This window comes from Nothobranchius furzeri, chromosome 1, assembly GCF_043380555.1.
Source record: "Nothobranchius furzeri strain GRZ-AD chromosome 1, NfurGRZ-RIMD1, whole genome shotgun sequence".
NCBI classification, from domain to species: Eukaryota; Metazoa; Chordata; class Actinopteri; order Cyprinodontiformes; family Nothobranchiidae; genus Nothobranchius; species Nothobranchius furzeri.
The window spans coordinates 64,216,498-64,237,199 of record NC_091741.1 but is presented as its reverse complement, the minus strand read 5'-3'; the positions used below and the strand labels follow the sequence as shown (position 1 = coordinate 64,237,199).

General features: G+C 44.2%; 2 protein-coding genes across 6 annotated transcripts in view; one reads left to right on the top strand and one right to left on the bottom strand.

The window, feature by feature from the left end:
* The first annotated feature begins 888 nt into the window (after window positions 1-888).
* Window positions 889-10,370, top strand: dera (deoxyribose-phosphate aldolase (putative)). Of its 3 annotated transcripts, XR_008562959.2 has the most exons (10): window positions 889-1,055; window positions 3,406-3,503; window positions 3,647-3,794; window positions 4,226-4,321; window positions 4,472-4,606; window positions 4,848-4,976; window positions 6,043-6,155; window positions 9,443-9,592; window positions 9,783-9,900; window positions 10,061-10,370. XR_008562959.2 is itself a non-coding variant. In XM_054739442.2 (9 exons), exons 1-9 carry the CDS (start codon window positions 1,025-1,027, stop codon window positions 9,837-9,839), a joined length of 957 nt encoding a protein of 318 aa, XP_054595417.2. In that variant the 5' UTR covers window positions 889-1,024; the 3' UTR covers window positions 9,840-10,370. The 3 variants fall into 3 exon arrangements, 2 of the variants coding, with proteins under 2 accessions (XP_054595417.2, XP_054595418.2); XM_054739442.2 differs by having other exon boundaries at window positions 9,783-10,370; XM_054739443.2 differs by lacking the exon at window positions 4,472-4,606 and having other exon boundaries at window positions 9,783-10,370.
* Window positions 10,371-12,908: 2,538 nt separating this feature from the next.
* Window positions 12,909-20,702, bottom strand: part of lmo3 (LIM domain only 3) — a 17,019-nt gene continuing 9,225 nt past the window's right edge. For all 3 annotated transcript variants that reach the window (XM_054739445.2, XM_054739444.2, XM_054739446.2), the window contains exons 3-4: window positions 16,611-16,736; window positions 12,909-13,151 (exon numbers count right to left, since the gene is read on the bottom strand). In XM_054739445.2, the coding sequence (XP_054595420.1) occupies window positions 13,046-13,151; window positions 16,611-16,736 (232 nt within the window). In that variant the 3' untranslated portion in view covers window positions 12,909-13,045. The remainder of the gene's footprint in view (window positions 13,152-16,610; window positions 16,737-20,702) is intronic.

Below are 20,702 nucleotides of genomic sequence, written 5' to 3'. Positions count from 1 at the left end.
GACATAGCTACTGCTGCTGCTGCTTCTTCTTCTTCTTCTTCTTCTTCTTCTTCTTCTTCTTCTTCTTCTTCTTCTTCTCATCAGCTGAGCCTGAATGGGTCTTGATCAGTACTTCCCCTGGTCTTTGTCCTCTGGAGATTTTCTGGGCACTAGGAGATCCTGGGGCAGAGCCAGAACCCTCTGAGGGGTTTATATCTTCCCTTTTCTGGGAATATTTTAACACCAGAAACAGTGTTTGACTTAATCAGTCTGGTTCTGGGGGAGTTCTGGTCCACTCTCTCTATCCAGAGCTGCATCAGTTCACTGATGTTTGCAAATTGCAGACATACAGGGAGTGGTTGATCCAGTTGTCAGTGGTAAATATGAAAGGAGACTCTACAGCATATTGACTTTCTGTGCTAGAAAGTGTCTTCTCTTGAACTGGATAGCTGACAAGATCCCCTCCAAAACACAGTGGCAGAGGGTTGTGCTCAGTTATGCCTCTTTTGACTGTCCTGTCGACTGCACTGCAAGGATGAAGCCTTCGCCAGGACGTGGAAACGTTTTCCACTGCACGTTGGACTGGATGTCTCTGCATTCTTTGCTAGAGCTTTGGTGTAGGGACACCGTTGTGCGAACTGACACCTGAATATTAACTTGTATATATGCGAGGAAAGGGAGCCAAGGGTTTATGTTGTTTATGCTTTTTATTGATGTGAAAATAAAATAATAAAAAATATATTAAAAAATAGCAGACATGCGGTTATCTGAAAGTCCAACCACATCATTTGTGCCTCAGGTTAGTTTAGTTTGGAACCTATACAAAAACATTTGAATGAGTGGTGTGGACTTTGTTTTTATAAGTACCGTACATCTCCACCAGGTGGCGGTAAAGCGCTAAAGCCTCGCTAGACCCATAGGAGGAGAAACAGCAAGCCAGTCCCAGCCAGTCACACATCCAGCGGGCCAGTGGGTGGAGTGGGTGGCCAGCCAGCAAACCTGATGAGACTCTGGTTTTCCGGGTAAATTTCCATCTGTCGGTAATATGTCAGCCAGGAACGCCGGTTCAGTTCTCGGTAAGTGTCCAGTTTGTGGTTTCATATCAAGCCGCCATGTTTGAGTGCACGTGTCTCCTCTTGAACGCTATAAAGGCATGATGTTTAGGTGATTATGGATCAGAGCTCCATTAGGACCAGGTCCGTTCATGATGAGGTAGATATGATCACTGATCTGGCCCCGTTCAGCTGCGGTTCGGTTCTGATCGAACAACTATGGCGACCTATGCATCATGTGACCCATCCGAACTCCAGACCCACGTGTCTCTTGTTGACACACTAAAGGTTAATGACAGGCTCGTGTTAAACAATCACCAGGCTCTAACCCCATGGTACATGATCAGTACTTTTCTAAGGGTTTTTGATCAGTCAAGTAGTGTTCAGGCTCTGATTCTAAAGTTTATTGAACTTCAGAATAAATTTGATTTAACATGCAGAGTAAGTTCTGGTCCTTCTGAGAGATTGAATAGGTTTAGTTTATTTGAAGGTTTGTTAATGAACCAAAACTTTTCTTTTAAATTAGTTATTTGGGATTGCATTTACGTCCCAAGATCTGTCAGAACTGACACACAGAGGATGTTTCAGCCTACCTGGGATCTAATGGAACAGAAACAGAAGGGCCGGAGAGTTTACACACAGTTAAACTGTAATTCTAAATTCAAATCAGCCTCCTATCACTATGGCGACAATATCAGTCTCAGGCTCAGTTTACACTCAATGTATTAATGGCCTAAACCGGACCTTTCTGCCCACATGTGACCTAGACGAGATTCTGAATGGAACAAATCCAGGTCACTTTCATATGTGGTTCTAAATCAGATTCAGATCCTATTTAAGCAGACTTTAACAACAATGCAGCCTGGTCTGCTGTGGAGGAGGCAGGAAGCAGTGAGATTACACTCTGTCATTTGTAGCATCATGATTACTTCTGCAAACACAGCATGTTGTATGTAACACCATGAGGGTCTCATCAGAACCATTGACTGTTGAGACTAGACGGGACTGAAGCTCACTACAAATGTATAATGCAAAAAAATCCCAGACAAACATCAGACGTCAGAAAAACAACAGAAATAAGCATGAAGAGTTACATAGAGAACGTAGTCTCCATGGTGATGGGAAAACTGAGTTTAGCTCAAGGTTTTCCTGGTTCCTTCAGGCTAAAGCTGAAAATCTTACTTCGTATATCACATCATATGAAGCTCTTTAAAAAAAGTGTGTTCCTCCCAGTTGGACGTACCAGGAAAAACGTCACCAGGGAGGTGTTAAGAAGGCATCCTGACTAGATGCCCGAGCCACCTCAACGGGCTTCTCTCCATGTGGAGGAGCAGCAGGTCTACTCCGAGCCCCTCCCAGATGACAGAGCTTCTCACCCTATCTCAAAGGGAGAAACCAGACACCCTGCGGAGAAAACTCATTTTGGCCACTTGTATCCGCGATGTAATTCTTTTGGTCACTACCCAAAGCTCGTGACAAATAGGTGATGGTAGGAACGTAGATCGACCAGTAAATCGAGAGCGTTGCCTTCCGGCTCAGCTCTCCATTCACGACAGACCAGTACAACGCCTGCATCACTGCAGATGCAGCACCAATCCGCCTGTTGACCTCATGCTCCATTTCTTCCTCACTCGTGAACAAGGCCCTGAGATACTTAAAACTCCTCCACTTGAGGCAGGACCTCATCCCTGACCCGGTGAAGGCATTCTACCCTTTTCCGACCATGGTCTTGCATTTAGAGGAGCTGATTCTCATCCCAGCTGCTTCACACTCGGCTGTGAACCGCTCCAGTGTAAGCCGGAGATCACGTTCTGATGAAGCCAACAGGACCATATCATCTGCAAAAAGCAGAGACCTGATCCTTAGGCCACCAAAACAGATCCCCTCAACAACTTGGCTCTTTGTTATTTGTTTTAAATGTTTAGTTTTTTGTATGATCACAAGTTGGGTTTCATTTACAAAGGTAAATATCAGTGGTAGTCTGTGGGAAATCGAGACATTGGTCCATACAGGTTTGGGGGCTCCTTAACGTTCCCTTAGTTCAGTAATGTCTTGGGCCTGCTCAGTAAACCTTTCCAAGGGTTCACATCCACCAGGGGTCACCATCTCCTGTCCTATTGAGGGCTACCATCCTGCACATTTTGTGTGTTTCCTGGCCCAGCACATCTAAATCAACATTTTAATCATCTCATCACCATGTGGAGTTCTGCAGAAGCCTGTACATTACTTGTTTGTTTAAATCAGCTAAAATTTGCAGGATGTCACGTTATTCCTTGATGACCCCTGGTTGATGCTGTTCCATAGGGTAAACTTTGATTCTGAACTGTCAGTGTAAATAAAACCTATTAACTCCACCTCTGTGTGCAACAAGCAGACCTGGACTGGATATCCAGAGTCAGGGTGAATCATCAGGCGGTCCTGAAACGGGCTCAGTACATTCAGAGTCTGAAGGTCTCCAAGAAGCAGTGGCAGGTGAGTTCTAGATAAACTTTAGACCTGAAACCTGTTTGGTGGAAAAGCTCACCTGTGGACCAGTCAAAAAGTTCTGTTTGGACCCGTTTACGCTGCAGCCTGAATTCTGATGCAGTTCTATGGTTCTGTATATTGTCCTGTAGGCCGCCTGGCTGCTGAAGGCCGTGACCTGCATCGACCTGACTACCCTGGCAGGAGATGACACGCCATCAAACGTTCATCGGCTCTGCCTCAAAGCCATCCAGCCAGTCCGACTGGACCTCCTTAAGAACATGGACATGCATGACAAAGGTTGTTTTTAAAGCATTGAACTTGTTCTTTAAACATGAACTCAGCTGCCATCTCAGGCTCAGTCTAACTTCAGAACCAGGTTCTGGTGAGCAGCTTGAACTAGCTTTAGCTGATGATTCTTTAACTTGAGTGGTCTCCAACTCTGGTCCTCCAGGGTCACCATCCTGTATGTTTTAGCTATTTGGTCAGCGTCAACACACCTGATTTTAATCAGTGGTGATTAACAGTTTCTGCAGAGCTTCATGAACTGCTGCACCATGGAATCAGATGTTCGGGATCTGACATTGTGAAGAAAATCAATGCAACATTTTTTTCTTTCCAATAAACACAGAACATCAGAAACACCTGTCTGCTCCGCAGAACCCGACCCCGTCAGGGTGTATGTCTGTATTAGAACAGAACCTTCATGTGTGTGTGTGTGTGTGTGTCAGGAATAACAACAGCAGCAGTCTGTGTGTATCCATCACGTGTGGCCGATGCTGTCAGGTCCCTGAAGGCAGCCCACTCTGACCTACCTGTTGCCTCAGGTGAGCCACCTGACACTACACATAACTGTAGCTTACACACACCACTGTAATAATGGAGAGCAGGTGTGTGTGTGTGTGTGTGTGTGTGTGTGTGTGTGTGTGTGTGTGTGTAGCTTTATACAGTTTCTGTGTGGGTTTTTGCCTTCCCAGTTGCCACCGGTTTCCCAGCAGGCCAGACCCCACTGGAGACCCGTCTGCAGGAGGTCCGATTGGCTGTGAGAGACGGTGCAGCAGAGATCGATGTTGTCATCAATCGTACTCTGGCTCTGAGCGGGCAGTGGGAAGGTTTGGAAAGTTCTAGAACCCGAGCGTTGGTGGAGTTCTAGTTTAACTAACGAGACTGAGAATCTGCAGCTGCTCCTGAGTGGAAACCATTAAACAACCATCGTTTTTTATTTTAAACACTTCTTGCAAACATTACACAAAATAATTAGTTTATTTGCTGTTTTAGCTCCAAGTCTGTTACTTCTATTGAGACGAACTGGCCCATTTCAGTAAGGAAACGTGTGACCACGTGTCTCTGCAGCTATGTATCGGGAGCTTCACCAGTTCCGAGAGGCGTGTGGCGATGCCCACATGAAGACCATCCTGGCTACTGGAGAGCTGGGAACGTTCACAAACATCTACAAAGCCAGCATCGTCTCCATGATGGCAGGTCAGTGATGGACTTCATGTGTGTCGCTGTTGGGTTTGTTAGCTTGAGTTTCCAGAAACTCCCTTCCAGTTCAGGTCCCATCTGGCGTTTGTTTGGGGTCACATTCTCCATCCTGTATCGCCATCAGCTGATCAGAAACCTGTTTCTGGGGATGAATCAACCTGAACTCATCTGTATTTCAGTTTTTTTTTTACTTTTAAAGACATTCATTTAAGAAGAACACACGTTTTAAACCGTAGTGAGTTCTCTATTATTGTAAGTTGATTTCCATGAGAACTTGCTCAGTTTAAAGCTTGGAACTCAGTTTGAACTGAAACATCTTCAAAACTGAGAAAACAAGTTTCGCCGTTCCTCTTGGTGATGAATGAGGTCTCTGTGGAGTAAATCAGACGTGGCTGTAGTCTGAGCTGCAGAGTGTTCTGGTCTCACACACACACTGAATGTGTTTAAATAGCATCAGATAATGGACCGGTTTCAGAACCAGGACCTCGTTAGAGGTCATTATCGTAACAGATTGCATTGGTCTCCACACTCACTCCTTAATCTCTTTCTGCTCCTATAAATTGCAGATGAGATTCCTAAAATTGAAGGATAATTTCACCTATTAGTCTGTGATGCTATTTTACTGCTCTGCACTCCCCCTAACAAATGGAGCTTCATTATCTCCGCCCACATTTATTAACTGGTATCCATTATCTGCTAATTAAAACCGTCCATGATGGATCTTTAACATGTTGCCACTTTGAGAAGCAGGACATTAACTCATCTTTAACAAGGCACAAATGTTCTCTTTGTTGTTTATTTTTTGTTCAGTTTGGAAGTTTTTAAAGAGCTTCATGTGATCAGAAAGCTTCTTAAACACAATTTTAGGTAAAAGATGAAACAGGGAAAGGTAGAGGTTTTATTCTGGTCCTGCTCAGTTAATCTGATCTAGTAGCTCATCCCTGCTCACAGAGCCCCAAACTCCTGTTTTCACCTGATTTCCTACATGTTTTACATGATGACTCGTTTCTCTGAGAACACTCGGCACATCTCGACGCAACACTTTGTTGTGTTAACCCAACAGGTTCAGACTTCATTAAGACCTCTACAGGAAAGGAGCCTGTCAATGCTACTTATCCTGTTGCCATAGTGATGGCTAGAGCTATCCGTGACTACTACCTTTCTACAGGATACAAGGTACTGGATCCCATCATTTTAACTTGTAAAATCATTATTCCTGTGTGTGTGTGTGTGTGTGTGTGTGTCGGAGTCAGCTGATATATTAGGATGATATTTACCATTTTTTATACATCACATCAGCCTATATCCCTATTAAGAAAAGCTGATTTAAAGTCGGGCACATCCGCGGACAGCCCGGTGCATAATTTAATTCAAATGTATATTTACACTTCTGAATAGCATCTACTTAATAAATGCACAAAAAACTATTTCCAACAAAAAATTCTTTTTATTTACCAATTTAGAATAGTACTTGTTCGGTTTATTGATTTGTTAGATTAACTTTAGTTAGATGTCTGATTTTAACACTGAGCGGTGCCCAAGAGGAAGATTTAACAGTTGATTAAATTCAGTTTTCAAAAAGTGATTGTTTCAGAAATTTTGTGCATGATCTGATGTTATTGGTGACATTTCAGCATGAAAATAAAGTGGAAAACATCTAGATGTCACCCACCGACTGGCCATGACCTCTACATATCCTTAATAGAAAAACTCATATCGGTTGACCTCTAGTGTGTACATGATGCTGTGGCATAGAGCCTCTCTGGATATTCCAGACATTTCTTCATCTCACGAGTGTGCACATTATCAGCATCACAAAGACCTGTTTGCATCAAATTAACTGTTGTATTCCATGAGCCCTGGATGTCTGAGCTCCACACCTGGTTTAGATGATTGAGGTTGAAACACTAAAGCACACAGCATGAGGGGCTGTAGTTTTGTAATGACAGAGCATAAAAAGGAGGGGAAAAAATGCTGATTTGTTTTAGCCAAGATCAGGATTTTCATCAATATGATCAGATGTTTTTCTTATAGCACACACCTTTTTCACTTTTTTAGACAGCACCACTACCTGGTGGTGAGTTGGCTCAGAGGGTGGGGAGGATGCCGGTCAGACCAGGCAGGCCCAAACGTATCGCGAGGGTCTGCTGGGAGCGTCTGGCAGAGTCTCATGTCAGATGGAGCTTCAATTCCCACCTCTGACAGAACTTCCAAAATGTTCCGGGGTAGGCGGGGGACATTGAGTCTGAATGGACCCTGTTCCGTGCCTCCATTGTTGAGGCGGTCGACTGGAGCTGTGGTCGCAGGATCGTCGGTGCCTGTCGTGGTGGCAACCCCCGAACCCGCTGGTGGACACCGGCGGTTAGGGATGCTGTCAAGCTGAATTAAGAGTCCTATCAGGACTTTTTGGCCTGTGGAACTCCAGAGGCAGCTGACGGGTACCGGCAGTCCAAGCAGGAACATGGCTTGTGTGGTCGCCGAGGCAAAAACTCGGGCATGGGAGGAGTTCGGTGAGACCATGGGGCAAGACTTCTGTACGGCTTTGAGGAGATTCTGGTCCACCTTCCGGCACCTCAGGGGGGGAGAAGCAGTGCACTACCAACACTATCTATAATGGGGATGGTGTGCTGCTGACCTCTACTCAGGACGTTGTGGATCGGTGGGCAGAATACTTCGAAGACCTCCTCAATCCCACCGACATGTCTTCCAGTGAGGAAGCAGGGTCTGGGGAATTTGGGTTGGCCTCTCAAATCTCTGGTGCTGAGGTCACTGAGGGGGTTAAAAAGCTCCTCTGTGGCAAGGCTCCGGGGGTGGATGAGATCTGCCCGGAGTTCCTTAAAGCTCTGGATGTTGTGGGGCTGTGTTGGCTGACACGGCTCTGCAATTTCGCGTGGACATCGGGGGCAGTCCCACTGGACTGGCAGACCGGGGTTGTGGTTCCCTTATTTAAAAAGGGGGACCGCAGGGTGTGTTCCAACTACAGGGGGATCACACTCCTGAGCCTTCCTGGTAAGGTCTATTCAGGGGTTCTGGAGAGGAGGGTCCGTCGCAATGTTGAACCTCAGATTCAGGAGGAGCAATGTGGTTTTGGTCCTGGCCGTGGAACACTGGACCAGCTCTATACCCTTAGGGGGATCCTGGAGGGTGCTTGGGAATTTGCCCAACCAGTCTACGTGTGTTTTGTGGATTTGGAGAAGGCGTTTGACCGTGTCCCTCGGGGGGCCCTGTGGGGGGTACTCCGGGAGTATGGGGTAACAGGCCCTCTGATACGGGCTGTTAGGTCCCTGTATGACCGGTGTCAGAGCTTGGTCTGCATTGCCGGCAGTAAGTCGGGCTCGTTCCCAGTGAGAGTTGGACTCCGCCAAGGCTGCCCTTTGTCACCGATTCTGTTCATAACCTTTATGGACAGGATTTCTAGGCGCAGCCAAGGTGTGGAGGGGATCGTTTTGGTGGCCTGAGGATCAGGTTTCTGCTTTTTGCAGATGATGTTGTCCTGTTGGCTTCATCAGAATGTGATCTTCAGCTTTCGCTGGAGCGGTTCGCAGCCGAGTGTGAAGCAGCTGGGATGAGAATCAGCTCCTCTAAATCTGAGACCATGGTCTTGATTCGGGAAAGGGTAGAATGCCTTCTCCGGGTCAGGGATGAGGTCCTGCCCCAAGTGGAGGAGTTTAAGTATCTCGGGGTCTTGTTCATGAGTGAGGGAAAACTGGAGCGTGAGATCGATAGGCGGATTGGTGCTGCCCTGATGTGGGCGTTGTACCGGTCTGTCATGGTCAAGAGAGAGCCTAGTCAGAAGGTGAATCTCTCGATTTACCGGTCGATCTACGTTCCTACCCTCACCTATGGTCATGAGCTTTGGGTAGTGACCGAAAGAACGAGATCGTGGATACAAGCGGCCAAAATGAGTTTTCTCCGCAGAGTGGCTGGGCTCTCCCTTAGAGATAGGGTGAGAAGCTCAGTCATCCAGGAGGGGCTCGGAGTAGACCCGCTGCTCCTCCACATCGAGAGGAGCCAGTTGAGGTGGCTCGGGCATCTGGTTAGGATGCCTCCTGGACGTCTCCCTGATGAGGTTTTCTGGGCACGTCCAACTGGGAGGAGACCTAAAGGTAGACCCAGGACACGGTGGAGAGACTATGTCTCTCACCTGGCCAGGGAACGCTTTGGGATTTCCCTGGAGGAGCTGGCCCAAGTGGCTGGGGAGAGGGAAGTCTGGGCCTCTCACCTTAGGCTACTGCCCCCGCGACCCGACACTGGATAAGTGCATGAAAATGGATGGATGGATAGACAGGTTTTAAACTTGTGAGAAGTCACTTGGGGTTTTCCAATAACTTGTCTCCGAGTTGTCTGAGCCCTCAGGATCAGGGGTTTATAGGGTTGTTTCTCTCTGGTCATACTTGAGTACAGACCAGTATCTCGTGTCCCGTTTCAAGGTAAAAGAGTCCACCTGCTTCCTGTCTCTACAGGTGGGCTTCAAGCCGGCTGGGGGGATCCGGACGGCCCACGAGGCTCTGGTGTGGCTGACTTTAATCAAAGAGGAATTGGGCCCTGATTGGCTCTGTCCTCACCTGTTTCGCCTTGGAGCCAGCAGCCTATTGGCTGATATAGAGAGGCAGGTGAGGATTCAGTCTTTCTTTCACACACACACACACACATGCACGCACGCACACACGTACACACACACACACACACACACACACACACACACACACACACACACACACACACACACACACACACACACACACACACACACACACACACACACACACTGCTGCATCTCATTCTCTGTTTGTACTCACACAGATCTACCATTATGTGACTGGACGGTATGCAGCCTTTCATGAGCTGCCTATGGCCTGAACCCACACACGTCCTGATCCAGTTCTAATCAGAACCTCAGACACACCTGGTTAACTAATCAGTAAGCATAATGTCTATAGTCACATTTTGTTAATTAGAGTCCTGGATGTGTTTGGTCCTCTACATCCCACCGGGGGCTTCTGACCAGGACTTTTTTTCATCCACGTGTCCTTGGTACAGCATAAACAGAAAAAGACCCAAATTTGGTTTATTGTGTTTAGAAGAACCAAGCTGGGATTTAAGATGATTTGAGATGAAGAAGATCAGCACACGACTGTCACAAATCAGGTGTTTCAGACTCAGCTTTGCACCTTTCTGCTGACCAGTACCAATGCTGGGACGTCCATATGGGTCTAAAGCTCATCTCTGTGTGGTTTAGAGTTCCCCTGCTGAGTCCAGATTCACACCGACTACCAGATGGCTCTGGCTGAAGAGTAACATCTTCTGATGATCACAAAGATCTGATGTCATGTTGACTTAATGATTTAATCATAATTACAGAAGATAAATAAAGATTGACCCAAGTTTTAATGCCTCTCTCTTCCTTGAGTCATCCACGTCAGCAACAGTCAGTAAAACATCTTTAGTTGTTTGCTTAAAATAATGTCTAATCGTTATCCTTTTCTCGTTTTTAACTAAGTTTGAAATAAAAACAGCTAAATGTTCTGTATTTCATCTGACTTCTAGTTCTTATGAATAGCATCTAAAGGGGTTGTCACTGGTTAAATGAGGTTGTAAGTGTCTGTAGTGTAAAAGATTGTTTCTGATATAGAGTCATAGAGAATGGATAATGTACAGAAGTGAGTTTTATCAACATGTTACTTTGGGTTCAGTCATTACTGAACAGAGGCACTTGGTTTATAATAGCTGTTGCATTATGGGTAAACACCTCCTCTTTGGGACAACGACCTCTGGACTGTTTGGGTGAGCTTTACCAGCCTGAGCTGTCACAGAAGGAGGATGATGTTTCCACTCAGTTTAAAAATAATAAAATGAAACATTTTATTTATTGTTGCATTTTAAGTCACCCATGATGTTGTGGATTCTTGTTTTTCTACATTTGAGGGAGGTTTAATCATAGTCCTTTAGAACCTTTAGACATGCTTCAGCTCTACCAGCAAAAAGGTAAAAACAAGCTTGCTTACTCTGCATTAGTGAAGAACCAAAACAAAGGAATGACCTGAGATACTAGAAGGTCATTTGGTTATTTTGTTGTATAAACTGGACTGGGCCAGAACCATCTAGCACAAAGGGTACGGTTTCCTTCTAAGAAGACCGGGGTCCTTTAGCGTGTACAGAACATTGACCCTGCCGTAGTTTAAGCTGTCCGTTCTGTTGGGGCATTGATGGTTTTGAAAGGTCTTACTCCATCCTGGACCGCTCCTGAAGCCCATGGAGCAGATGGGTGAGATGAGGATAACCTCTTGCATCCCCCTTGTCTTGTGTGATGCTGTTTGGACTTTTTGCCACTGGATCCACCAAGCAGAGCACAAAGTTTCCAGTCAAATCAGATCATTTAAATCCACATCTTTTTTTTCTGTGCCAAATATGCAGAAGATCACTGGCTTTAGGTTTATTTTTTCTTCTAATTGTGTTCTCATGTTGCTGTTGTAGCAGGTGAAGACATTTCAAGTCTGATCTTATTTAATATGAGGCTGTTTAACCAATGCTTAGTTTTTTATTATTATTCAAGCTCACATGTAAAACAAATCTAATCTGTTTCAGTCTGACTGCAGTTAAAGACAAATAATCTAATTTACTATTCCTACTTTTTGACTGAACTCATCATCAAAATCTAATGTTGGAATTAAAAAGAAAAAAATGCACTTGTCTCTAAAAAATATAACTGTTTTGTAATGAAAAGGTCGGAACCCAAACCACACCGATGTGTAAAACAGTTTTAACGTTTCCTCACATTCAGTCAGAAGAAAAGTCGAGGACAAAACACCATTTCTGCTTTCAGTTGTTACAATTTTAATATTTACACACATCCTAAAAATAAACATATCATGCTGGATGAAATAAAGAGTTGTCAAAGAATGAGTTTTCCTGTTAGATTCACAGTTTACAGATAGCAGAAAAACTGCTGCTGAAGTTGAGCTCTGAAGGCTAAAAGGTCCGACTCATCCGCAGCAGGTCGTGGTTCTGATCAGCACGAGGCCGGAGCTGAACCACGTCAGAACTCACAGCTGAAAACTGTACAGTACCTGGAAAAGTCATTAACATGTTCAGAAGGTGGTCTGGAGCCTCATTTAATAAATACTGTAGAAAAAGCCACCCCACACACACACCCTGTACAGTGTCTCCATGAGTGTTTCAGCGTGTCGGGGGCGGTTTAATAAAGACGAGGACTTTTGTGGACGTCTGGAGTCCAAATCCAAGATGGCAGAGCAGAAAGCTTTGATAGAATTCATTTATTTGAAGGAACTGAGATGACTTAAACCGCAGGACGATGACAGGTTTGTGAAGGTTCCTGTTCCTGCTCCAGAACAATCAGAGAACATCTGTCAGACATTTGACTAATGTCCGCCACACATCTGTGAAGTTGTTCAGCCTTTTAGTTCTGATCAGTATGTCAGAGTCAAGTTTTTTATTGCTACTAAACCTTAACCACCCAGCAGTGCAGTAGCGTTGGTTCAGAGTCACCCACAGCAGACTGGTCTTCTCTGACTATTCAACACAAATTATTGATGTTTAAATCAGAACCAGCTGATGGCTCGTTTCAGTTTCTTACGCTTTGACATGAATGTGGTAACAAAAAGTCACACACACACACTTACACAGCTTTTCTCACCACCTTGTAATTTTTACATGAGATGTATATTAGACATGAGTTTGTTGATTTGAACGTGTGTTTTAGGTCAGAGTTTTGGGTCACGTAGTCTGAAAAGATGAGGCAAGCTGGTTTTTCAGAGTTTTTAACCTAAAGTAGCACTTGATAAGAAACCTGTCTGAGTTCTGATCAGTAAGGTTCTGTCTGTCAAAAACAAAGAACTAAAAATAGAAAACAAGATCTGTTGTTGGTCTCAGAGTTCGTCCCTGACACATCGTCTCTGTTCTGTACAGCAGAGAGTTTCCGCATTTAAAAAAGCTTTTCATTTCTGTACACGTTGGACCCAGGAGCTGAACTGGAGCTGGACAGGAGGCATTAGTGCATTTTGTTGTGTGATTGCATGCTCTCCTTCAGGCATGCTCTTCATCCTCCTTCAGCGAACCTGTGGAGCGTAGCCCTCCTTCATCAGCCCTTCTTCATAGTCAGTCTGACACAGAATCATGTTGTTCTTCAGAAAAAACTTGTCTCCTACACAAAACCTGCACAACACAAAACAGGACAGCATTTACAGAACCAGAAAAGCCATTTTAACTCTACATGCTAAACTACCCAGCTGTTGGCTTATGAATCGGTCTAGACACCTCTCCACCTGAACAACTCCATGGTGGGAGATGCTCCAGCCCTTCTCCAGTAGTTGGGCTCAAGGGTCAGCCCAACTCCAGAGCTGCTATCCTGCAAATATTACCTGTTTCCTGCTCCAACCCAAATGAATGAGCAACATGCTTAAGCAGACGTCAGCATGATCAGGAAATCATTAAATATTTTGGTTTGATAGAGAAGGAAATATTTGCAAGGTGGTAGCCCTGAAGAACTGGAGTAGGCGACCCTAGCTGTGCAGTCCAACTACATCCATTTGGTATAGCTTAACCTCAAGCATAAGCTCCGCCTCCTCCACCACTGAGACAGTTTTATAAAGAAAGGAACTCGCGCATAACCGAACCTGTGTAACCTGGAGTCTGGTTTATTTTACATCACTTCTGTTTGTGTGAGAAAGAAACTTTTTCCCAACAACCAAAACAGTGTGTGCTAGTCAAAATTAGTATTTTAAATTTGCTAAATATGTTGTTATGTTATGGGCACCAGCCTGGCCATTTGGATGCGGGAGCCAGGACCACCCAGCCCCGGTGATCAGCCCCACACTGCTCCTCCTCCTCTCCTCCAGGCTGCCGAGGAGCACAGCTGAGATGAATTCCCTCTGACGACCCACACCTGGGATAAAAAGGCTGTGCCTTCAGCAGTCTGGGCTGCCTGGTGGCCCAGTGGTTAGCACTGTTGCCTCGCAGCACGAAGGTCGCAGGTTTGAAACTCGGCAGCTGCCTTTCTGCGTGGAGTTGCATGTTCTCCCCATGCATGCGTGGGTTTGCTCCGGGTACTCCGGTTTCCCCCACAGTTCACAACATGCCCTATAGGTTATGAAATGTAAGTCGCTTTGGATAAAAGCGTCTGCTAAACGAATAAACATAAACATAAACATAGTGCACAGGCATTGAAGCAGATTTACATATCCATGATTAGGTCAGTGATAGATTATGGTAGTATTATGTATTGTTTAGCTTGTAAGACTAATAAAAAGGATAGAGCATATACAAAATCAGGCTTTAAGAATATGTAGTGGGGCAATAAAATCAACACCAGTAGCATCTTTACAAGTGGAAATGGGAGAAATGCCGATATGTTTGAGATTGAAGCAGATTTAATTAAATTGTTGGACTAGCCTACAGGTGTGTACAGAGGAAGAACATTTGGTCCAGAGAGAAATGTTTTTATGTTGGGAAAATGGAAATGAAAAGTATGTGAGTGTGACTGGGAAAGCAAATAGATTAGCTGTAATATTTAAATTGAATGCTTTTGTAAAGAATTTTTATATTCAGTTTCTCCAAAGTAGATTTTTCCTCATTCTAATACTGATTTTCATGTTAAGATTAAAATGGAGCAGAATAAAGGTAAAGTAAACTGGGAGAATATTGTTGATAGATTGGATAGTATTCATAAAACATTTATTCCAATATTTACAGACGGCTCAAAAGACCCAGGAAGTGAGAACACGGGTTTCTCTTTTTGTTTTCCAGTTTTGGAAAAGTGTATAAAATTCAGAACTTCTAATATGTCATCAGTTTTTACTGTGGAATTGTTAGCAATCTCATTTAGCTTACTTTGGATAGAACAGAATAGAAAAAAAAGTGTACGAATTCTCTTTCGGCTCTAATGTCAATTAAGTCATTGTCAGCTGATGGTAGACCTGATATTCTTTTAGAAGTATTTGAATGTTTATTTAGATTGCATAGATTGGAAATAGAAATTAGATTTATGTGGGTCCCAGCACACAGAGGGGTTGAGGGAGGGGAGAAAAGCTAAGGCATTTATTTAATATACAGGGAAAGGTGGGTGTGATGAAAATTATGGAACTTAATAATAGGGAACAAACAATAATATCGAGGTTAAGGATGGGACACACGGGTTTAAATAGCACTCTTCATTTAATGGGGAAACATCCTACAGGTTTATGTGAATGTGGGAAAGATAGAGAAATGGCAGAGCATGTTTTGTGTTATTGTAGTAAATATGTGGTGTGTAGAAAAATGTTAAAAGAAAAATTAAAAGTTAGAGGATATGGAGAACTGAGTGGACTTTGTTGAGTGGGGATAACAGAATTTACAGCTTAGTGTTGGAATTCCTTAGGAAAAGTAGTTTAGTTAACAGAATATAGTTTTTTATTTTTTTTTTAGTATTCCTCACTCTGACTCACACTCCTACACAGTGGGTGGCGGAAATGCACCTTAAGTTGGATGCCACCCGCCATTTAAACTAAAGAAGAAGAAGAAGTCTGGGAGACAGCAGTGCAGGGGTTCTGCTGTCCTCCAGGCCTCAGATTTTGAGTTTTAACTTTTATAGTTTTAACTCTGTGAGATCCCAGGATCTTTTGTTCATGCCAACTTAGCTGACTGTGTTTTAAGGTTAACTCTGTTTTGGTTTTTAGACTTTTATCAACTTCGTTGTGTTTTAAAACACCCTCAGTTCAGTGAAACCTTTAATAAAGTTTTAACCAGGTATTTTATGTTGTTGTCAAATTGTCTTTTAACTATTAACCTTATAGAGAAATATTCGTTTTGCATTATTTTTATAAAGCTCTCCATCAGTTTGCTCACTTGTTTTAAAACCTTTTATAGCAATTAAACCCATTTTAATCCACTGTCATGTTTTTTATGTTACCCCCTCCTTCACATTTTAACAGCACATGTCGGGGTTGTAACATGTTACTACATTGTTATGAAACACTGATATGTTATTAATAATCTAATTCTAAAAAAAGAGTTTTTCATCATTTGGAGGGAAGTAGTTATCAGAACCTGGAGCTGTCGGGAGATTTATGGTTGTATTCTAAAAAATCAACAAAAAAATAAATTAAAACAAAATAATATTCAAGCTAAAAATATGTGCCAGTTTTCATTCACAAATTAATTCTGTGTGATTTTTTATCTTGATGCCATGTATTACTACATCCTGATTGCTGACATCTTTAATACATTTTGATTAAAAATAAACAAACAAATAAATAAACCTCCTTCCTCGGATAGTTTAAACTCCTACTACTCCACCCTTTGGCTGTTTCTATCCCGTTACTTTACATCACAGCTGACTTTACAATGGCTGAATATTTTGTAAACGGATCATTTCTCTTTTATACCACTAGAGAGAGCCCCGGGAGCATCTGTGGAACCAGAACCACAGTCTGAGAACCTGGTTGGAACTGCTTGGACTTGTTCACACCACCACCTACAGCACCTCAGAGGTCCGTCCAGTGAAGCCGTTTCGCTTCCTGCTGTCATGCTGACTGATAATGACTGCCTCACATGGTTGTTGTTATTCTTTATAATCAGTCTGCATGATCACAGGGTTAGTGTATGAAACAGAAACACAGGTCCAGTCCAAAAATGTACCTTTGATTGCAGAGCTGGCAAGCAAAGCAGTCCAAGTGATAGACGTTCTCCTTCGCTCTCATGACCATCTCAAAGGCTGGAATAAGCTTGCTGCAGGCTGCACAGTTCCCCGTTACTCCAAATAACCTGAATCACACACAAACAACACACGACAGCACATTATTTCACCCTAAGACACATAAATATACACAAAGCCTAGGAAACGACATCTCTGCTGTGGAGAATTAAAACCTAAACATCAGCTCTGAGGTCTAAAGCTCCAGAGCTGGATAATCAGATGTTTCAGCGATGAAATTTAACCAAATGCATAGTTATGTTTATTGTTAATACATTTTAGATAAACAGCTATGTTAGGTGTATGAAATTATCTGAACGCACCATGTGTAGCAACATTGGGGTTCAAGATAAAAATCTGATGGTGAAGTAAAGGCTTACACTGGGATAAAATCATCTCACTACTCCGTGTGTGTGTGTGTGTGTGTGTGTGTGTGTGTGTGTGTGTGTGTACATCTACATGTTTTTGTGACTTTTTAAAAAAGCTAAATTGACTGCATTTATGGGGGGCGGGGGGTGCTTCTGTGGTAGGAGCTTTCTGCTTCATTTCCTCTGTCCAACCTTCATCTCGTCCCACTCGCCTCATAAATTGCTCCAGCTTCAGCCTGCATTCATCAGCTTTTGCATCAGAATTTGTTTCCTCACAAACCATTGATCACTGGCCTATTACCAGGCAAATGACAGTTAATTACCCACTACATTAACCAGCGGGACCTGGGGACTGACTCCTGCGCCATCAGTCAACATGATGGATGTGGCAGCTCCAGTAACGCCTGACTGTTTTCTCATCTGTCTGGCATGCAGCGAACAACCTCGGATCACACGGTGGGGCATCAGGGGAAAATCTATGGCAGTCTGCATAATTACCAGCTCAGGGTTAATAACAGACAAACGAGTTGTTGAGTCTCAGCACGAACATTTGAACGGGTTCCTCTGGTCTGCCTGATGATCGGCGCTGGCTGGAAACAGAATGCTGGACTATGGTTAAAAAAACTAAAGTTAAATAAGGAACACACATGTTCATCATCACTGATCCAGATGAGGGTGTAGATATGTCACACACACACACACACACACACACACACACACACACACACACACACACACACACACACACACACACACACACACACACACCCTCCAATTCTGACTCCAAACGCCCAGTGGTGTGGCCTCCTTGTTTAAAGCTATGCAGTGTTTTTCGCAAATATATGCTTAGAGAAAACTCTCACTGTCCAAGCTCAGGAAAAAGGACATAAGGAATCAGCAAAGGGTGTGTGTGTGTGTGTGTGTGTGTGTGTGTGTGTGTGTGTCACAGGCTGCACGTACAGTGAATGGTGTGCGAGTGGGAGATCATGTGATCCACAGAGCAGAATGGTGAGGCTGATTCAGGCTGATGAACGAGCCGTTCTCTAACTGATCAGCTGCTTCTGCTCAGCGGGGAGCAGACTGATTGGCTGATTGCACGTCACAGTGCAGGAAAATACACCCTGCAGTACACATGAATATGTTTTAGTACACATCAGCCTTACTACTTTTAGTGTGGTCGTCTATCCAGGTAATACCTATACTATCGTGGCTGATTATTATTGCTATGGGAAACCCTAGAAGTGTGAAGTTCATGGTTTGCTTACAAACTAATGTGTCCCTCCATACTCCTTAGAAGGATCATGGGGAGTTATTGTCTAATTCCAGTGGACATCGAGCACACACACACCAGGTACACCCTAGACAGGTCTCCAGTCCATCACAAGGCCAAATGGAAACAAACAACCATTCGCACCCACGCGTAGGGACTATTTATTTTCCAAACAGCCTGACATGCATGTTTTTGATCTGTGGGAGGAAACCAGAGAACTCCCACACATGCATGGGGAGAAAATGGTATCTCCACGTAGAAAGGACATGGCCAGGATTCAAACCTGTGACCTTCTTTCTGCGAGGCAACAGAGCTACCGACTGCATCTCTCCCTCAGCTTTATCGCTGCCTCTCCCGACTCCAACCAGGCCCATCATCCTAGATAGCTTTGCTCCTGTTTCTTTGCCTGAGTTAACCAAACTAGTTAACTCTATGAAGACCTCTGCATGCCCCCTCGACATCTTACCCTCATCTTTGTTTAAGAGTGCTTTTCAGTCCATCGGTCCCAGCGTGCTCTCTATAATTAATGCTTCTCTGGTTTCTGGTCAGGTCCCTGCTTACGTTAAGAACGCTGTAATCCACCCGCTTCTTAAAACCCGAGTCTCGACCCCTCTCTCCATAGCAGCTTCAGACCCATCTCTAAACTTCCGTACATCTCCAAGATCTTGGAAAAGGTTGTGGCTTAACAACTTACAGCTGCTCTTGAAGAACATAACATCTACGATAGCTTCCAGTCAGGTTTTCGTAGAGCTCATTCTACTGAAACAGCTCTTCTTAGGGTCTCTAATGACCTTCTGACTCACTGTGATGCAGGGGACTGTTCTGTTCTGGTCCTGCTGGACCTGACTGCAGCCTTTGACACTGTTGACCATCACCTGCTACTGGAGAGGCTGAGAGACTGGGTAGGCCTATCAGGAACTGCTCTGGAGTGTTCTCTTATCTTTCTGAGCGCTCCTTCTCTGTGGTCGTCTCCAAGTTTAGGTCCTCCACCACCTCCCTTACCCATGGTGTCCCACAAGGTTCTGTGCTGGGGCCTCTGCTCTTCCTCCTCTATCTGCTTCCTCTTCAGCACATCCTGAGCTCCTTCAAAGGAATCTCCTACCATCTTTATGCAGATGACATCCAACTGTACATCTCCTTTAAGCCCCATGAGATGTCTAAGCTGCAGCTGTTACACACCTGCTTAGACTGTATCAAAACCTGGATGGCTGGGAGCTTTCTTCAGCTGAATGAAGATAAGACTGAGATCCTCATCTGTGCCCCAGATAAGCTGGTTCCCAAAGTCAGAGACTCTCTTGGTCAGCTTGCTTCCCACACCAAACCTTCTGTCAGGAATCTTGGCGTGACCTTTGACCCAGCTCTCACCCTGGATTCTCATGTCAGTTCTCTTGTTCGCTCTTCCTTCTTCCATCTCAGGAACATTGCTAAGCTGAGTCCCATTCTGTCCCGCTCTGAACTTGAGACAGTTCTCCACACCTTCATCTCCTCACGATTAGACTACTGTAACTCTCTTTTCACGTGTCTGAGCAGAACCTCCCTGAACCGTCTACAGGTGGTTCAGAATGCCTGTGCTCGGCTTCTGACAAAGTCCTCCAAACACACCCACATCACCCCACTTCTCCTCCAGCTTCACTGGCTGCCAGTCAACTTCAGGGTTCATTTCAAGATCCTGGTTCTGGTCTATAGGGCCTTACATGGACAAGCACTATCTTACATTGGTGATCTTCTTAGTCCCTATACCCCCAGCAGGTCCCTGAGGTCCAGTGATCAAAGCCTACTGGTTGTGCAGCACCAGGCTAAAGACCAAAGGTGACAGATCATTTGCTGCTGTGGCCCCCAGACTCTGGAACTCTCTCCCCCCGAGCCTGAGATCAGTGGACTCAGTGGTCTCCTTCAAAAAGCAGCTGAAGACTCACCTGTTCAAGCTGGCTTTTGTATGACCTTCTTCACCACTCTCTCTTTATTCTGCTCTCCCCACCTATTCCACCTTCCTCAGGATCCTCTGATTTCCCTCTTTCCTATTCACTCTCGCTCTTTCTTAACATTTTTAAAATCACAATTGTCTATTTGTTGCTCATTTAAAAAATATAGTTAATCATTTTCTAAATTCTTTTTTATATTTTTACAATTTTTGTTTTTGTGAAGCGCCTTGTGATTTTTATCTTGAGAGGCGCTATAGAAAAGATCTATTCTTCTTCTTCACCGTGCAGCCCCACTGTAGTTTATTTTAATGGGATAGACTGGTGGCAAGTCATCAAATAGGTACCAGACTACCTGAAAATATCATCGCTTTGAGACTGTTTCCCAAGTAACTCAGATAGTTTCTCAGGTTTCACAGTTTTAAGTTTTTGCACAAACGCGACATTTCTTCTGGATTCATCTGGAACCGTGTGTTTTAA